The following is a 21,566-nucleotide window of genomic DNA, read 5'->3' on the forward strand; positions in this document are numbered from 1 at the left end:
GAATTTTCATCTAATTACGATAAAATTTTTTTAATAGTTTTTGAAATTTTATAATCTCATTTATTTTGCAAATATCCAGACAATCTTTGCTTTTTATGTATAAATTAGTTAACATTGACCTTATTTACCCGAATGTATCATAAAAATCAATATATTCAAACCTAGTCATCATCCCCATTGCATTCTTATTGAGAAATATCGAGACCTAAGCCAAATCACAACTTTTAGCTATTCATGACGATTTACTATCGTTTGTTATGCATGCAGACACAATATCCAGTCGTCCCGGCTACATGAGATTAACAGCGCAATTCTAAAACGAGCTTTTATAACTCGACAGTGTGAGTTTCAAATTAATCTTTATCTCTCTCTGTCTTCAGTAGCGTATTTTTAGCTCGCCCCAGATTCGAATTCACCCCAATTTTGCCTGTCAAACATAATACTTTAGAAAGAGAAAGATGAAGTTGAATTATTATTTAATAGATAATAGCACTAGAGCAGGTACTAGAGAGCTTTTCTGTAACGACAGTGTGAGTTTCGAACTTGTATCTATCTCTCTCAGTCTATAGTACCGTGTAGAGAGAGAGAGAGAGAGAGAGAGAAGTGAAATCGAAACTCGAACTTGCGAGTTATACAAAACATCGTTACTGATTCTTCTGATTCAAAGTTTTCAGCCACATGTTATTCTTTGGAAGTAATCGGTATATTATATGGTGATCAATACCTAGCCTTGACGTCCGTTTCGAGTTTATGCGCCTACGATTATCATATTCATCTTCATACGAAATGTCAGCCGTACCAGACGAGACTGTAAATACATTGTAAATTCTGGAATTAATTCAAACCGTCCTGCTTCTTCGATGTTACACAAATTATGGTGAATGATTTGATACCTTTACAGGAGTTACACGGAAGATTTCGTGGTAATTTTAAGAATAAATAAAAAAATAATTACATACTAATAAATATTCGAACAGTAAAATCAAAATATTTGAGCCGCCTAATCTTTTTTTTTTTATTCTTTACAAGTTAGCCCTTGACTACAATCTCACCTGATGCTCAGTGATGATGTAGTCTTAGATGGAAGTGGGCTAACTTGTTAGGAGGAGGATGAAAATCCACACCCCTTTCGGTTTCTACGTCGTAGCGAAACGCTAAATCGCTTGGCGGTACGTCTTTGCCGGTAGAGTGGTAACTAGTCACGGACTAATTGAGAAAATCTCAATCGGCCCAGCCGGGGATCGCACCCAGGACCTCCGTTTTGTAAATCCATATTCACGGAGGCCGTCAATCGTTCTTTATTTAATATTCTTTAACACGTAGTTTTTTTTACTTTTTGCCGCAATGTTACTATCGAGCATTAAACCATCAAAATTGCTAACTTTAATTAATCAATTTGAATAAGTTTATCGTTAACAAACCCGAGGTTGTTTCATTCTTTTATAGGTATTTGATCGTAATAATTATATTGCCTACCGTTAATTTAAAGTTTTACAATATTCTCAAAAACACTCATTAATATTAAGACAATGTGTGTTACAAACAAACAAACTTTATATTTATCTCTGTAAGTACAAATGTCGCGATTCACCTTAAAACATCGGAAAATATTGTAATGCATGTAAATTACGCACAGAAATGCCTACAATTTCGTAGGTAATTGGTCCAGACATCCGATTAAATGTAGATTTATGACTACACAACCTGCGCTCTGTGAAATTCCTCTACAACGTTCTCAACTTAGGATGTGAAACTCTAGAGACGGTTTATCGTGAGGCCCTTATTTGGGGAACTTTGTTCATTATTAAATTTTATCCGCAATAGACTTTATAGGTACAAGTTAAACTCATTAATTTACGTAATACCGCGGCGGTGTCTGTAATAAACTTTTAGTATCTGCCCGAAGTTATAGATTACATCCTACGTTTGCTACAAAACATATTTGATACGTAATATACTTAATTTTTATTTAAATTAAAGAAAATTAGCCATGTGTAATTATATTTTTAAAGCTTTGGTATGATATGTAAATTATTTTAACGAGTAACATCTCAACATCTTCACGCACTGTGTGTGTTATCTAGGAAAAGTAATTATAATTTCATATCAATAGTGTAAAAGATAAATAAGTTATAGTCCGGTCAATTAAAACATTCTAAGTTACCTAAATTCCCACCAAGCTGAATATCGGTAAGATTGTTTAAAATAGGTATCATTAAAAATAAAATCTGAAAGTTCCTTATCTTTCCCCTGTAAGGAAAAAAAATTATTCAAGGTCAAAGGTCAAAAAAATGAGCTTTTCGCGATTTTCATCAAAACGGTAAGTTTTATCATAAAAATACCTCAGACAAAAATTGTAGATCATAAAATTATCTACAAAAATTTATTGATTCTTTTTTTTTCTACTAGCCACCGTTATTAAGTATTGAACACTTCATGTGAATCGACTTTATTTTTTTTATATTAATCATATTATTAAACAATTAAAAAAAATATTTAAAGTTTGAGAATTTTAGTTCGTTAATCTTAGTATTTTGTATATTTTTTTGGAAATTCTATAGCGTGTTTAAAATGTAGTTTTAGTAGAGTGAAGTTTAAGTATTTCGAGCAATTTGCGTTACAGCCGCCTTAATTTCGCGACGTTACCTGTTACTGAAGTGACAACTTGTGCTCATCATAATTATGTAAACGCTTTTTGAGGATGCATAGAGTAATTAACTGTGGAGTTGCATCGTACCCAAATATCACAAATAAAATTGTCTGTCAGTTGTTTTTATAAATGCGTTAGATTCTTAATCTTATACTTTTACAGAGGAGTAACGTCTCCCTTTTATTAGTCCGAGTGGAGATGGAACCGGGGTCTAAAGTTTGTCAAGGGTTTTTATATGGACGAAAACGTGAGTGTCCACTAATAGATATTAAATAAATAATAAGAATACAAATAAAATATAATTTATCAATAGCTTTCACAATATTTCAGGTAATAATATCCTTAATCGTGACCTTACCACAGGTTTTCAGGAATCCCACGAGAGCGGAAAATTTCTGAAAATTAAACTATCTACTTAATGTAGTGTATGTACCAACTATAATACTACTCACTGCTAGCTACACGACCGTCTCTATACATTAAGTCAGCTCTCCGCTAACGCTGCTACGAGCCCCATTTGGGATTAATAACTCTCATTACTTTAATGGATCATACGTGTACGGTGCTGAGTTTCACTGAGTTTCAGTTTATCTCTGCAATATTCGAGTTCGCGTATTTTACGCACATTAAAACTTTTAATCATGTTAAAAACTTGCGTTGTCATAGATAAAAACGCAAAATATTGCAAAAAAATAAGTTAAGTAAAAAGTGTTTAAATTAAAATGTATTTAATCTCAAAATGTGAACTCAACCTCACGTCAAATAAAAAGATTTTTTTTCTAATTCCTTAATTTAATGCCCTTTTATGCATTTTTGAAGTACCAATTATCTATATGAAAAATTAGGTATGAAAAATTTGTAGATAATTAGATATCGTTGCAAGTAAAAAATACGAGTAGATACTGGTTTTTTTTTATAGGTATATTTTGAAATAACAAAAAATGAGTGTTATTTAGAGCACACGACTGAAGTAAAACTTCATTAGTTATTCCTCTCAACGTCCATTCGCATAAACCGATTACACTTTTTGTAACGCACCACCAGCTGCCCAAGTCAACCGTCCTTAGAAAAACTATAGGTACTTCAAAAAACTCGAAAAGAATCGCTTTATATGTAGGCACAAGGGCGTAAATCTTCAAAGCTTCTTGCTTAGAGTGTAGCCATTCTCAGTTCTCGAGTAAATAGCGCTGTAAACAACAGTTTCGCCAATACACTGCGATGTCCTACAGCCATAAATTAATTAATTGCTCAATCTACGTGCGCCATTTTATAAGGTCACCGATGTTGCCCGCGCAATTTCCGTGTTCTACACCAGACACGGTATCCCATATACTGTCCGATACGATGATAAAAGATACGTGAGGCTAAAATGGTATAGCAGTCTACCATTTTAACTTGGTAAGAAGAATAAACAATTTCAAATAATAAATAAATTAATAAATATGCTCGTATTAGTACAATACACACACACATTAATATCTAGCCCCAAAGTAAGCATAGCTTGCGCATTTTTTATCTTTTCAGTTATGTGCATTTTAAGAAATTAAATATGACGTCTCAAACGGTGAAGGAAAAACATCGCGAGGAAACCTGCATACCAAAGAATTACCTTAATAATTCTCTGCGTGTGTGAAGTCTGCCAATCCACATTGGACCAGCGTGGTGAACTATTGGCCTAACCACTCTCATTCTGAGAGGAGACTCGAGCTCAGCATTAAGTCGAATATGGGTTGATAATGATGATGATACATTTATAAAATACACATAAATACGTATACAATGTTAGTAATAACACAATAATTCGACGTTTAGTTTAGTTTTTCATTACGTAATTAATTTTAAAAATATGTATAATTTTTATTATTATTACACACATTTTGCAATAGGTATACGGGGATGACACTTACTCTATGTTATTCGGTGAAGATTTCTAATGCTAAAGAATTTTTAAAATCGGTCGAGTAAATAAAATCGTATCAAAGAAACAAACAAAACCTCAAATATTTTTTTATAATATTAGTCGAGATCAACCCATTTTTTATTATAAAGGGCCCGAGATAAATAAAATGATGAGGAAAGTCAAGTTGTATTGGATCGTAAGGTGTAAAGTCCACAGGTGCTTGCAAATATCAATTAGCTGGACTTTAGAGTAAATAATGTTTCCCGATACACCACACTGTAGGTACGAGTATCAGGTACCTGGCGCATGCTTGCATTATCGCTACCTGATATGCTATTTCCGTTGGATCGAGTGTACGGAGATAGCTGTGTACGATTATCTAGTTTGAGTTTTTATCCACTAGGGGAGGGTGGGGTAAATGACGCCGGCGAGTTATTATGACAGTACCTTCAATAAAGAGGAAAAATGTTATTGTTTGATTGTTTGCATTGAATCGGCTCTGAAACTACTGAATTGATTTGAAAAATTCTTGCACTGTTGGGAAACTGAAATTGTGTTTTTCAAGTTCACGTTATAGCGATGTATTTCTGTTACATTTATAGCTTTTACAAAGAGTTCTGCTTCTAAGATTCAAAGAGATTGGGCGTAAAGTAACAGCAAAAAGTTATCGGTTGTCTAGTCTATTATCCTCATAATATTAATAAGATTCAATCACTTAATAGATTTAATGCTTTATATACTTCCTATGTAGGCCATAACAGTGTTAAATTAGTGAAATTTGTTTTGCTCTCCGGGTTCGATCCCGAGACTGTAGTTGTCGGGCGATACGTGTCAGGCGATAAATCGCTCGACACCTTCAATACAACAATGAGAAAGAGAAAGTCTTTAAAGGAAATATTGCCAACTCGGACACCAGATTATCAAAAATGGCAAAACGTTTAATAATAAATATAGAATTTCTAGCTAAATTCAATTATTACAAAAGACAAAAGCAGTGGATAGGCGCAGATATGCTTTTGATACTAACGGTTTAATATTTTTATAATTAGTAGTTAAATTATTTTTTTACTGTTCAGTTTATAGAACTGTAATGCAAAATTTAAACAATTTTAATTTATAATTAAATAAAATGCTGATAACTGACAGATCTGATGAAATCTTGACGAACCATAATCTATGGAATTCGGAAACTTGAATTATTCAGAAGTTATTATGTTAGTTAGTTAAATTAGTTACACTATCTTTTATTCTAAACAACTTCAAATTCCTCTCATCTAAAAGTTGATAGATACATAATAATTGTATTCGATACCAAAACCTGTTTCGGAATTGATAAATAATTCATTTTATTACATTGACACATAAATCATAATCACGAACAATCTCGCCGGCTAACGAGCTACTGTGGTTTTTATAAGAAAATAAAAAAGAAAGAAACGCGATTCGCTACCCACCATTACTAGAAAGAATGCGCCACAGTTGGCTTAGCAGATGAACGATAGCTGCATACCAGATGCAACGAAACTGATACAATTAAGACGAGAATTCAAAAGATCAGGTCATACGAACGCCATTATTAATCATTATCAATCGCGATAGCTTCGTCGAAACGATTTTATTGCAAATTAATTTCTATTTATAATGTTTTATTGCTCTATTCTCTCTCTGACTTAATAATTATAATTCAGTGATTACTTTCTGATTGTTTTACTTAAGTATATGTTTAGACTTGACTCATTTTAACTTACGATTGCGTGTCCTAAGTTTGATTGAATTGAACAGCTGCATTTACTTTTATCTAGATTTATCGTATCGTATCCAAATCACTTAGCCGTTAAGATGGTTTACTCCCATTTCTGTTAGCCGAATTTCTTCTCCATATATCTGGGATTAGTACCAAGTTTTTCAACTTTGCTATTCGGTGTTGTACAAATAGTTTTTAACCGACTTCAAAAACTGAGTGACTTAGATGTGTCGGAAGATTTCTTGTATTCTAGTCACTCGATTAAAATTTTTTCATTATAATGTAGAACTAGGTATGTTAATTTATATTCGTACTATTGAACAAATTGTGTTCTCGTATCTATTATTCTTAAGTGCATTACACTGAATATCTCGGTTTATTCTTCAAGAATGCTGAAAGATAAATAAGCTAAAATACCCATCTTCAAAATTGGTATGTTTCAATCTTTTCAAGAATACTAGCGGCAACATTTCTCCTTGCTATTACGAGATTGAACTCTTTGAACTGGATTGGAGTGTACATTTTTAATACAGCCGAGCAATTGAAATGCTCTCCGCGGTAAAGATTGTACAGTTTGCAATTATTGGAACGGGGTTATCTGCACTGCAAGCTACTGGTGTTCAGAAATTTTATAATTATGAATTCTTTACTTTGATTACAAAACCTTTTAGAAATTGCGTACTTTATTATGCTTCACAGTAATTCGTTTTAAATTTAAATGATTTTATTTGCTGGCATAAACTAGCTGATCTATATAATTTTTTTTATGGCGTTTAATTAGTTGCATTAATGTCAGAGAATCAGTCCGTTATACTTTCGTGATTTGTGTTACTTTAATATCACAACCATAACCCATAATGTTAATATTAGATATTATATTGTATTTACGTGTTACTCTTAATTATTATTTAAATTCTACCAATCACATATTATGTAGGTACTTTCTCTGTTACATGCACGTAGGTACTTACTTAATCGAATCAGATCTGATCTTCAACAATAAATTCAATGAAATGGCTATAAAAAATTTAAAACCAGTGAAACCGTGTTGTAATACACGATTTTAATTATATATATTTTTTGAAATTTATTGTTTTATTACTAATTTCCAGTTCCAGCATCCGAGTAAATCGTAACACTTTTATTATCGTTATAATTATAAAGTTTTACTTTATTGAGTGATTTAATATGTTGCGGTAATGTCTGAAAAAGAAATTCTTCTTTGACTTGAAGATTATAACTTTATATGTAATTTTTATTGTATACGAAGTAATTGTTTATTATTGCAATTTAAATACTTAGCTGCTCATGTTTACCTAGGTATTTCGATTTCAAGATTTTTATCGTACTCATTATGTACTCAATGGTGACCTGTTTGGACCTCATCATACTGTTTTGTATCTACATGATTTTTCTGTGTTTATTCAATTACTCTGTGTGATGTGTATTTTTCAAACAATATTTCTTCTTTCTTTATTTTAGTACGGTAGAGCTTTTTAATTATGTTTGACTTTTCTTTGATTTATTTATTTGTCCTTTTTAATTTTATAACAATGTTAATAAAATACAAAATATAATATGGGTCATTCCACGTCAAATCGACCAATAGTTGGACTCGACCCCTTTCGATTTGGATAAATTTTGGTCAGAAGTTTTCTTTTATCCTATAACGAAGTTCTGCCGAAGAAAAAAAATTAAAAAATTTTTTTTCAAAAGTTATGCAAAATCCAAAATTTCACTATTTTCCATATTTTTTAAATTTATGTTTTAAAAATCTCGAAAACTATTGCAATTAAAAAAATCGCTTATGGTAAACTTCAAAGGGGATACTTGGGGCTATTAAAAAAAAAAATCCAAAAAAAAATTTTGAAAAATCTCCAATTTGTGAAATTTTGAATTTTTGAAAATTGTCAAAATTGACCGTCGACAATAAATTTTTGGCTCAAATTTTTTTGTGTACTACCTTGTACCAATCTTAAAAGATCCTGAAATTTTTGGAACTGTGTTTTTTGTTTTTTCAAAAACATGAATTTTTGAAATTTGTTAAAAAAAAATTTTTTCTTAAATTTTTTTTTTTTAATCAGTTTGGCGAATCGCGTAATTTTGATATTTTGAACAGTTGAAATTTCATTTAGTGGCATAATGATGTGAAATAAATGAATGTGAAAAATTTCCAAAATTTTTTTTTGGAAATTTTTTTTTTTAATAGCCCCAAGTATCCCCTTTGAAGTTTACCATAATCGATTTTTTTAATTGCAATAGTTTTCGAGATTTTTAAAACATAAATTTAAAAAATATGGAAAATAGTGAAATTTTGGATTTTGCATAACTTTTGAAAAAAAAATTTTTAATTTTTTTTCTTCGGCAGAACTTCGTTATAGGATAAAAGAAAACTTCTGACCAAAATTTATCCAAATCGAAAGGGGTCGAGTCCAACTATTGGTCGATTTGACGTGGAATGACCCATATACAAACCACTATTAAAAAATAATTCAACCGCTGCAGAACATTTGAGTATCGAAGCAACCGGTGGTCAGGGCTTCAGAGTGAATAACCTCCTCACAATACGCGTCGTCTCAAGAATCACTGTCTTCTGTATCCGGCCCTTGATCCAGCAGTTAACAAAACCTTGAGAAGCGAAAGCTTCTTTAGGTTTATACTGTGTAGCGCCTGTCTATCTGTTTCTTGATTTACATGCTATTTTCACAGCTTAGCATCATACAATAATGATTGCATTGTTTTATTGAAATCGGATGTAAGAAATAAAACCGAATTCCATGTACGTTTGGTATATTCAGTTTTAATGGAGGTATCGAATTTATGGCTTCCTTATTTTAATTAAGACTAATAAAACTTGAAACTTTTAAGATCCCATTACATAACGACAATTTCAAGTGTGTCGTGCCAAGTGCGTTATCGTCACAGTGGTACCGTTGCATACGTGATTCTAACACCTATGGATTAGCCTCATGCGCCGTTAACCCATAATATTCTATGTGTTAATTTACTCATGTCTATTCTTCTGTATATGTTTATATCGTTTTAAAGTAATAGTTGAAGACACAGGATTGGTGGATGAATATCACTGGATGTTAGATAGAAGAACAATGTCCTAGTATAACAGAGTCTCGTAGGTACTATTCATGTCAATCTGAGGCACAGGCTTGTGCCTCGTTTTCCTATAACTATACCTCCAACTATAACTACAAATATTCTTCTAAATAAAACTCTAAAAGGCTGCTCGTATGATTAGCATGGCATACCACTTCCAGTGTTACTTCTATTGCATTGCTACTTATTGAACGTTATGTATTATTTTCATTCCTCTGTATTGTTTTGGATTAATGTTAAATCTTCATATCACTGACTTAAATCTATAGGTACTTCTCATCAAAAACATCAAAATTTACTTTTTTGATTTATTTGATGAGAAGTATATTTTATATTTACTTTTTCGTCACATAGCAACGATTATTCAAATGAGCGGAATGCATACTATCGCTGATACCGTTGTTCCTACGTGATACTAACACCGGTCGCCCAGTGGCCATCCGTTCGCTATAAGCCTTCAGGATGTGGCACACTTTAAAGTTTTAATACAACAAACGGTATTTGGTATCACTATGCTAACTTTGTTCTTTTGTACATATGGACTTAAAACGAAAGTAAGTATCAAAAAATAATTAAAAGTTTTGAGGAAATAGTTTTTTTGTGTAGTATTTAAGAAAGGTTTGTTTGAAAGTGCTGCCTAACTTTAAAAGCTAGAAAGATAATTGTTTGTTGAAATATGAGATCTTAATGTTGGTGCACGAAGTTAATCTATATAAGACAATGTTAATGAAATATAAATAAATAAATAAATATACTTAAACAATACACATCACTATCTAGCCCCAAAATATGTATTTCTACTGAATGTTCTCTTTAAAATGGTTATCAATTAAAGACACTGGTTACTAATTTAAGATTAGGTAGTTTAGTTGCTTGTTCAAAATACACAGTCATAATAATTGAAAAAAAATGTATGATTCTTTCAGGACATTTTACTTTCTTCAAGTTTACAATTTGTTTGATAACACGAGATTTATCTTTTATCAATTCTTTATGTTTTTGAAAAACACGAATAATATGAGTTACAAATTTGTTATCGGTAGATTGTCATCCTTATCTTTCAAAATATGGATTCTTTTGTCTCATTGTAAATATCATACTATACCGTGGAAAAATACTGAGCAAACTCCGAAACCAGAGCATCAAGTGATGTTAACTCTACAATTCAATTGTAAAGTTTTGTTGGTACACGTATCTGAATATAAAATATTTTAGACTGACCGTTGATGAATGGATAGTGTTTTTTTTTCTTTGTATAGTGTGGTATTGTATATTGTGGTTAAGAGTATGGCGAATTTCACAAAAACATATGGAAGATCTTCGAAAACGAAAGATACACGTACAACAGTCGATAGTAATTAACAAATCACACAAGCTAGTATTTTGCCGTAATAATTTCTCTGCAATTGTATAATTTAATCATAAACACAATCAAGTTTAACTGTAATTATTATTTCTTACCTTATATATTTTATTACTCTTTTTAATCCTGTTTCGTTTATCAAATGCTCATGCTTCGCCTTAATTGGCAGACCTGATTATAATTTCAATTTTCGCGCATCAGCATTCTCACGAGAATCCGACATGCGAGACGATTACTATTTACGCTTGTACGTTAATTCAGTGCCTTAAATGGCGTGAATAATTACTTGTGTAAGTGAAAAAGTGGTCGGATACCTCGGCCTAAACGTGCGGTGGTCTGGAGTGTGTACCTCCAGTTATGCGCCACGTATCCTTGTTCTGCCCATCCATTTGATCGCGATAAAAAGTATGGTTCTAGGAATTGGTGGCTTTTTTAGTTGCGTATAAGCATAGCATTTGATTGCGATCTCACCTGGTTGGTCAACATGCCGTGTACGACAGAATCACGCTAACAATGTTTTTAAACCGCTATTACATCTAAGCTGTATTGCCTTTCGTCATATTATCTAACTGAAAAAATAAAACTTTTATATGTACTGTTATTTTCGATAACTGTTTTGGGCAATGTGTAAAGCGTTCTCCTATGCGATAGGGTTTGTGGGTTCAATTCTCAGCTTCGGTAGATTTGAGATTTAATGTTATGGAAATTGGCAAGTCAAGGCAGATCTGATTGTATGTTTCGGCCGTGGCAAATTACGAGTATTGTAGCATCCCACTACCGAGCGCATTCTAGTCTAAACTTATAATCGCAGTTAAGTTGTTACTATCATTAAACAAAAAAGAAATGTTCATTGTAGAAGCAATCAATGTTTATCAATAAGTGTATAGCATCGACTAGATAAAGTAATTTTTCAAATTATAACGAAATAAAACTTTCGTAGTCCAAAGTTTACTAGAACTACGCTAAACCAATATTTGACCACCACCACTTGCTAGCGCCTAAGGAAGTTGCCGCGGGGTTGTGTAGGGAACGGTACGAGCAAAGGGTTGCGAAGATGCGCCTGTGCAATATAGCCGACTCGCCGTCCGTCCGTCAGTCTCGCCGTACCGCGAGCGTGCAGCGGTCGTCGTAGAGGGGGCACGAGCTACGTCGCTCGCTCTTCTTATCGTCTGTTATTCGCGGTTTTCTGTCGGGAACGCACGTGTTGCCGGTATACAAACGCCACTTGTATTCGATGCTCACACACCTGTGACAAAGCAAATATTTGACGTGATGTGAAAGACCTGTATCGGTTCGTGTGTCTATTCAATTCGAAACTCGAACGACTTGTGGTTGTTGTTTTTTTTTCTGTGCTGTTATAACTTGTACTGTGCGTGTGCCATTTGGAATACAAAACTCTGCTGATGTTCTAAAGCTCGCGTCGATTTCGGCGACAGCCAGAGCTTCAACGTCCACAGTTGGATGAACGCCAACAGCGACGCTTCTAAGGTGAGCGAAATCTTGAAATACCACGGTCGTTAATATCTGTTTCTTTTTTTTCTGCGATTCGCGACATTTTTATTTATCGATACAAGTTATTGTTATTTAAAACATTATCGAATAATCGCCCACTTCCGCTGTGGAGATCTACGCCATGGTTTATTCCAGTTAACGAATGACCAGCGTTATCACATCTGTCGTAAAAAATATTCCGCATTGGATTTCCTTTAGTGTAGGCGTTCATTATATTCGATAACACAGAACGAGTACATTTTCTGTTTATAGCACACGATTTTTATTCCTATCGTTTTTTGTACTCCTACTTACTTTGCTACTTGTTTACTCTTTATTGGACATTGTTGCTTAATCAGGCATATCATACTGCATAATCAGTAGTTTATATTCCTTGTAATTGTTATTTACTAATTTTACAATCAATAGTAGTAATAGGGCGTAACTAATTTCTATGCAATTAATTCTAAGTAGCATACATTATCTTTTTTTTACTGTAGAAACTACATTCTTTAAAAGTACTGGAACATTGTTGAACAAAATAAAGTCGTTTTTTAATTTCATATTTCATACGTTTTATAAGTAATACCTATATTTGTCAAAATTTAAAATAACAATAACTATAGTTAGTCGAGCAGTCCATTCTATTTCAATGGATCTTTCAAAGTTCATTTTAAATCTTCAAAAAATTTCAAAATTAATGTTGACCAGTGCATATTGTTCTTTTTTTTACAGACGTGTATTTGTAAACTTGTTAAGTGATTGTAATAAATATAATCGTTAATTTAAAATTAAGGCTGCCATGGTTTAAAAGGTCTGAAAAGAAAACAACAATTTTAATTTTATTGTAAGTGACCACTCATCTATTAATTTTGGATTTAAATTGTGTATTGTAGAAATAGTGTATTTAGTTAGTTAGAGTTTTAAATTGTTAGTAGCATTACGGAGCGACATTATCACTTTGTGATAAAGCTTCTAAATAAAGATTTAAAAAAAATCTTTATCCTTATCTATATTTCTATTAGGTAACTTCGGTTAGTGAGAATCCAAATTTGCATCTGATTTCTCGCGAAATACAATGTGAAATTAGTTAATCTCCGTAACAATCATGGTTACTAGACTGAGCAAGTAGGTAACAGATGGAATGGCTGACCGTAAATAATAAAATTGTTCCACGGAAAAAAACCGTGAATTCGTATAGGTAGCTAACAGAAAATATAAGCAAATTACTGAAACAACGTCAGCTCCACGAATCGTAATGTTGTAAACTATTTGTAGACGGTAGATTTTAGAATTGTGGTACAAGACAGGTGAAACCGAACAGGAAACAGCAAAATTAATACGGATCCAAGTCCAAATATACTAACTACGTCATCAGTAAAATTGGGCAGGTGTAACATAACAACCGTACAGTAAATATAAATAAATAAAGCATAATATAACATTATGTACACTAGAATCATTAATGCAAACGTACGTGTGAACGTAATAAAACAAACCTTGACCGTCTAACCGATTTTGGTGAAATGGTTATGGTACACAAATAGTTTGAAACATCTACCAACATAATATATCCTCCATGTAGCGTCGCCAAAATAAAAGAAATCGGTGATGATAATATAAATGAAGAATCCGATAGTTTTCAAGTTAGTGATGATATAAATAAAAACAAAGTAATAACGGCTAATCAAATAAATAACTAATATAACAAAGTCGTCCGCTGCAGCTGTCACCAATAGATAGAGTGGTTTATGACGAAAGTGTATGTTTGTTATTTGACGAGGTTTTCTGTGAATCGGTTGAAATATAACGATTACTTTGAAAATATCGTATAAATAAGTTAACCGCTTGGAAGTTTTCACTGAACATACTGCCTCATCCCTTGGAGATACGAGTATATCAGCTATGGCAGAAATCTGTCATTTAAGGATTTAAAAAAAAAAATTCACCGATTTTCACGCGTTCGCTAGTGATAAAACACAACAAACAAAGATTGTATCAACAGCTTCTAAACAAAGTCCGATAGCTTGTTCTGTAGTTGCATGAAAATGTATAAACGGAAATAAAATTTCACCTCAAGGCTCTTTATAAATCATATCCATGCGAGCCAAGGTCAGAGCGTGAGACCGAATGTTATCGCTCATAGCGTGTTACGTATACCTTCCGAGGCCATGCCTTATCAATTATGTCGTATCGAATTCCTGTTGATCAATCAGTTAATTGACTTGTTTGTATATTTGTTTTAACAGAAATATCTTATTTTCTTTTTATGTTATGTATTGTCAATAGGAATGATTGATAATCGTGATCTATCAATGTTATTTTGATACGGTAGATAAACATTGATAGTAGCAGATTTTTCGATTTAATAACTATTTGAAGCAACATTTTCTACTTTTACTTGTCAACCAGTAAATTAAGTAACTTAACTTACACTGAGTAAGTTCATGTTAGAAAATGTTGTTTGCAGAGTAGTAACAACAATCGTTTGGATTTAGATAAAAAAAGGTATTTAAAATACTAAACTGCATTAATTTATTACATTAATGTATTGTGATTTTCTCACGGTCTCGACTAAAGTTTAAAACATCTTCAGTATCAGACTAACTTTTCAAATCATAGCAACAATCTTGCTATCATCGTTATTTATTGCAATAAAACACACAGTCAGATAATATGATAAAATCAAGTTTAAACACATATTCATGTTTTGTTCTATAAATGACTAATTAAAATTCCCAATTACTATAGTAATGATGTCCGTAGTAAAATGAACTTAGTGACTTTATTATTGCGAGTAACTGTGTAATGTACAATTGTACAGTAATTGTAACGAACACTATTTGCAGATGAGATCATTGCTGGACGCGGTCATGATTACTCATTTTAGAATCTAACTCCAGACCCTACCACTTGTGCCGGAGTAATATAGTACGATATACGAGTGCGTCAAATACTTTGCCAAGGCTAGCCATCTTGTAGCCAGAATCCAACCCTAATCTTAACGTTAGTTACGTAATACTGTTTGTATCATACGGATGGTATATTTTTTTTAATTTTGTATCCTAATGTTAATACAACCTGTCGCAATTGTATTTATAGAGATTATATTATTTTACGGAACATACGCTAGTAAAGCTCCCAGACGGCATGAGAACTTAAAAAAATTAATCATATTTCAGGCAGTTTATGATGAAAACCGTATGACAACGAATTCAGTGATACTGCAGATGAATTTATTTTATATTATGATGTACTTAAGCTCTTACATTTTTATATTTTACGTCTTCTTCTTCTGTTAGTGCCATTTCTTTCCTATCATTAAGGCTAATTTTACTTTATTTACTGCTGTCCGAAACAATAATCTGGTACTCATATTGAACCATTAGCGTAAGTTCTTGAGCCAAGATGTACGTCTACGACCTGGGCCTTCGTTTATCTTTCCCTGAACAATAACGTCAAAGGCAGCTTGAGTCGCTTATATTTTACTTTTTTACTACTTTAAAAATAATCTACCCAAGTAGATAGCAGGTAGAAAATATTATTCTCATTGACGGCTCCCATACTTTTTCTTTTCTATTATTGCATTGCCTTAATTGCTATATAACTGATTGCAATTAAGGCAATGCAAACTATGAAATTATTCATACGATTCTCGTGATTTCCTCATACACGTAAGCTGAAACTCACACTAATATTAGTCTGCAGTGTATTATCCGACGAGTACAGCTATAATCGTAAACAGATACGCATTTCCTCTAGCTTGCTCAATGGTTTGCCATCTCGAGTGGTTGACTGAGTCAGACTCGGCAACACTTCAGTATTTGACCTCCCCGAAATAGAGTGAACGTGACCGTCTACCCCTGGTTCTTTTGGTCGTTTCAAATCGTCACTCATTCAATTGCCTGTTGGCCTTCGTCCAGGATATCACGGAATGCCGCAATGAGGCCCACTTTTATATTGTGTCCTATGTCGACTGGATAAGAGTTGTATTTGCGTCACAAATATTTATATTCGAAACGGCGCTTGATCGCTTAATCTCAATCAATATAAAGTGTCCGGACATATTTTCTGGCTATCGTAGTGAAAGCTCTCTGACCTAACGACATTTTTTACGGTTTACTTTTGCAGATATTTTACACTTTGCAAATTTAACAAAACTATTTTGTCATTAACATTCTAATTAATTGATAATATTGACAGAATAAGGTTATCAAGAAATCACTATAGAGTAATATCAATAGCAGCTTCTGGTGTTATAGCCTCGTTATTATAAACTGCTTTATTTTAATATTGCGTTATGCTGACTTTTTTTACTAATTAAAATCAAATGATCATTCTTTTTCTTTCCTTTGGGAACAGTAGGTAATTTTTTGTTAATTAAAAAAGCTTACGTTTTAAGGTTCTTTTTACCACTGAGATGTAAAAGTATGACTTAATTATTGCTAAAGGTTATGTTAAAGGCGTAAGCAACACGGACGTTAAGTTAGTATATGTATTCGTGAGAGAGAAGGTTGATTGGTTCTTCATATCGAACTCGCTGTGCCTGTTACGCAATATTATACGCACATGCATGTGATATTTCGGATCATTTATTTCCTGCTATTGCTTAATCCGCGAGTGCAGTCGGCTATACAATTACCAGCACCGAAATTAGTTTTACGAGTGGCGGCCGGGGCTATGACGCGGCTCGCACACATCAAACGGCAACACTCATTGTTAATGTTTATTATTAGTTCCCATGAACCGTTTACGTTGCCCGTTGTATGTAGGTCCATCGTTTTCGTAACCTTGGACGCGGTGTTGTGTAAGCGAGATAATTACTCACGAATTCTAGTTACAACTTAACCGCATTGGTTTCATTGGTCCCTTGAGATGTCCTCAATTGCTGTTGTATAAATAAATGCGTTTCTCGATTCGAATTTTAAATCTGAATTGGTTTTTAAACAGTCTTTTACAACAATCATTATTATCATCAAAGCCTGAGTTAGTAATCAAACTGCCTACTCGGTGAATTGATTAAATGTTTGTATACTTAGTCGTAGATAGGTAAGCTAATAAATCACAATTTGAGTTGGAAAATAGTTTGTCGTATAGGCGTAAGTAGCGAAATTCGCTAAAGAAATGAAACTTGGGAATATCCTGCAACTTCGAAAAATAGCCATGATAAAACTATCTAATATAATATTGTACATTTAGTTTAGCCTCATTTATTAGCCTCGTAGTGGTAAATAAAAACAAACAATGTGCCCCATGAACAACAGTAGCTTTAACTCGTAGTTTGTAAGTTTGTTACGTTAATTATTCATGACGTGCGACCAAAAAGTGTATCGAGAAATCCGAGCCGACCGGTCTCGGTGACCTATTCGTGTTCGACAAATCGCTCCCAATTTTTAATTTAACGACCCAAGCTTGTCTCGTCGTCCTGGTAAGATTTTATGTATGTTCCCTATCTTAACATTGTATACAATGAAGTCGCTTCGCCGTCTGTCAATGTCGTCGTTATCAACCCATATACGGCTCACTGCTGAGCTTGAGTCTCCTCTTAGTATAAGAGGGGTCAGGCCAATAGTCCAACAATGCGTGTGTGAAGTCTGCGAATCCGCCCAATGCACATGCAGAGAATTAAGAAATTCTCTGGTGTGTAGGTTTCCTCACGATGTTTTTCTTCACCGTTTGAGACACGTGATATTTAATTTCTCAAAATGCACACAACTGAAAAGTTGGAGGTGCATGCCCCGGACCGGATTCAAACCCACATTCTCCGGAATCGGAGGCAGAAGTCTTATCCACTAGGCTATCACGGCGAAATCTGTCTGTCAATGTAGCTTATTTGATTAGCATTAATCATATAAGAAGACGTTTATTTTAAACGTATAGTTTGATGTCTCTCTAGTGTCTACTTGATATAGTAATAATTGAATACTATTGTCGCCTGCCCTCCGCAAATGTAAAATGGTGATGGTTCATGTTTCATAATACTTCTCAAAGTATTGACAAGTCATGTTAGTGATGATAACCGACTTTCCAAATTACCGTTTTTAATTCCACTAAGACTGTATGGATTGATAGAGAGAATCCATTCAAAGTTACTGTCTGTATTGATTGTCAGTTTTCCCCAATTAATATCTTCACAAACAAGTTTCACCGTCCATACGTTCGTCGAATTATTTTTTGTCGAAATTAATTATGTTAACATTCTGTGTTTGCAAATATTGGTTAAGAGGTCGGTTATCGGTAAACTTCACGACAGTGGCGACAATCCGCTTGCCTCTGCAAACTCGATTCGACACCCTCATGATTAAAGGCGCGTAAAACTTTATTGTTACTTCGACACCAATCTGTCACTCGAGAGCGTGTAGGGCCGAAAAAATGGAAAATATACAGTGAGGCTAGAAAATCGGAACATGATACACCATTTACGGGCAGAGGAACAAGTTCTTAACGATTGTCGAAGTCATCGGATAACGGTTGCACTCAGACAAAAAACCTCTCTGTGGCTCCAGCCCGCGTAATTGGCGAAGGGCTCTCGGAATGCGGCCTGACGAAGAGATGACTCCCAAAAGGAAAGACGTACCGCCTTAAAAGGAGTTGCAGATGCCTTACATTTAAATAGAATTTAAATTTTATGGCCACCATATCTTTCGTGGTGGTTTTATTGCTGTTTTTATTCCTTTGTTTTTTGCTGATCGAAATGTTCAATAATCCATTATGTGCCATAAATGGCCCAAAATTTGCTACGGGGAGATTTAAGAGTATTACAGTATTACCCATTTGTAAAGGTTCCCATTCCGTTGAGGATTCATTTCTTTTAGTTGGCAGGTAGGTCATTACGTTGAATCGTGGACTAGATATGCTTAAATGTCACGACATTTAAATGTCCGTCACTTAAGGAGGCCCGGGTGTAACGGTGCAGCAATCATAACATTATCCCTACACTTTGAAGTAACGAGCCACATCAGCCACATAACAAGGAATGTGTGTTAAACTCATCAAACCACTTCTGAGAAGGGCTGGCTCTATATTCTATAGAATGTTAGATAAAACCACGGAACACATAAAACGGTAAAGCGTTTCCTTGAAGCGTAAAGAGGTTTGATCTTTATGATGTTATTGCCACTGAAATATGCCGAACGCATTCTTTACCGTTGTTTAAATGGAACAATATATTGAGTCCCTTATCTACTATCAAGTAGCCCATGTCATCATATATGTATTCAACTATATCACTTATTAAACTGAAAATGTAACAAACAGATTTCATTCGCGTTTTTAATATTTTTATAATAATATGTATATTAATATTTGTACGGAGAGTTTTCAAAAAAAGAAAACGGGTTAGGTTACTTTAAAGTAAGTTAGTTGCATAATCGAAGTACTTTGTACATATCTAGCAAACTTAAATGTTTTCCGCAGAAATATCATCATTACTTTTTATGCATATGCAATAAAACGATATGGTCAATGCGCAACGTTAACTGGCTCTCAACCAGTTCACTTCGCTATCCTCTCAGGATGTCTGATGCATGTTGGATCGCGAAAATGCGATTTTACAGAACAAACTTGGCCCGTACAGGTAAACGGGGTCTCTTTTATGGTATCATTGAAAAAACGACAGCTGGCCGACCCCATATTAGTGCAGCGGCAGCGAAAGATGTAGTAAGGCGCAAGCTGCCTTGCAACATGACGAACTAAGCCTAATGAATTACACCGAACAGTAGTTATAGGCACAAATTAATTTTCTTAACGCGCCGACATTGTTCGGCGGCTACCTCGCCGGACCTGTACGCTTTTACACTTGCAAGGCCCTCATAAGGCTAATAAATCAACTGTCGCGAGTAATTAATTAAAATCCCATTAAAGTGTTTCCACGGCGGGAAAACATGGAAAAACGTATACCTATCGCCCGACCGGTTGCCGTATCAATTGCGATGAATGTAAAAGCTGTTAATAGCTCAACTTTTATTGCGAATTCGTTGAATAGGCGTATGACAGCCTCCGCCTTTTTCCTGTCAAGATAGACGGCCGAAGTGCGGCGGATCGCATAATCTATAAGTCACATGCCGACGATTGCCCGACTCGCATCGCGCTGTCATGAGCAGACAGAGAAACCAGTGAAATATTGCAGTGCATCCATTATTCATTAATTAACCCACTATCGCTCCGCCATAACGGGCCATCCTCGGAAGCTAGTCGGTAGTTGTACGTTGCTAAATAACTTAGGGTGATCGTTTCAAACGAGTTCCGTCGCAGATGTTTCTTGCGCCGCAAAGACTAAACTATCTCTGACATGAGTGGCTGTTTATTGTTGAACTATTGTCCTTATTTCAGTTATTTCTCAACTATTTTTCACTACCTGTATAAAGTCTGTCACAACTCAAAACTGAGCTTAATCATACCACCAATAATAGCAATACGTTCATTAGTTTTTTAAGAGATTTTTGAACAAACAAATATTTAGACAAACGTAAATAGACATACTCTTAAATTATGGAAGTTAATTGTAGGTGGTCTGTATTTTTCTATTCACTAGCTTTCTTATGGCTACATGTATCTGTGTTTGTCGTTTGCATTATGTTTACTTGTATGTTATTATTTTAATCAGACAATCAAGAAACATAGATTTTCATTGAAATTAAATTAACTTTCTTTAGAAGTTAATATTAATAATAAAATTAATTAAATAATAGGATATTGAAAGGATTGCATAATTATGAAAAGACGACGAATGATTAATGTTGAAGTCTAACATCTATATTCTTCCGCGTAATAGGTAGGTATTTGCGACATCAGTTATTTTCGAATGCAAATCATAACACTTCCGTACACACAGAAATGATTTCTGCATCAACAACAGTTACGCAAACATCGTAAACGCTTTGTAATTGTAAATTATTCGATTTTAGATATTCCTGCAATGAATAATCACGGCACTGAAATTTTATGTGCAAATAAATAATTAACAATTTTAGAATTTTTACGCACACTTAATTGGGTGGAATAATAAATTGCCTACGTATTTTTCTACGTCCAATAGTTTTATCGTCGTATTTTTAATCGTACCTACCGTTTTAAAAATAGTAGGTATAAATGGTATATCGGATGCGTGTCACGATCTTCACATTTAAAAATTTAATTCATAATCGTTGAAGAAAGTAATGTCTTATCAGTTACTTTCTTCAATATCATGGAGTCAGCTTTCTATTACGCTTAAGGTCAAAATGACCAAGTTCAACGTTTGACGGCCCCCGTCATTTATCGGCTGACCCGAACTTGTCACGGCACGAAGGCTGTCTGCTATCGAGTT

At 33.8% G+C, this 21,566-nt stretch overlaps 1 protein-coding gene across 6 annotated transcripts in view; it reads left to right on the forward strand.

The window, feature by feature from the left end:
• LOC112048448 (rho GTPase-activating protein 23) overlaps window positions 1-21,566 on the forward strand; it is a 472,444-nt gene that overhangs the window by 219,827 nt on the left and 231,051 nt on the right. Inside the window, exon 1 of one of the 6 annotated variants that reach the window (XM_052881752.1) lies at window positions 11,857-12,256. The exons of the other annotated variants lie outside the window; for them this stretch is intronic. Within the exon in view, the coding sequence (XP_052737712.1) occupies window positions 12,230-12,256 (27 nt within the window). The 5' untranslated portion in view covers window positions 11,857-12,229. Of the gene's footprint in view, window positions 1-11,856; window positions 12,257-21,566 lie in introns of those variants that run through there. 6 annotated transcript variants of the gene reach the window in all.

Source organism: Bicyclus anynana, chromosome 5, assembly GCF_947172395.1.
Source record: "Bicyclus anynana chromosome 5, ilBicAnyn1.1, whole genome shotgun sequence".
NCBI classification, from domain to species: Eukaryota; Metazoa; Arthropoda; class Insecta; order Lepidoptera; family Nymphalidae; genus Bicyclus; species Bicyclus anynana.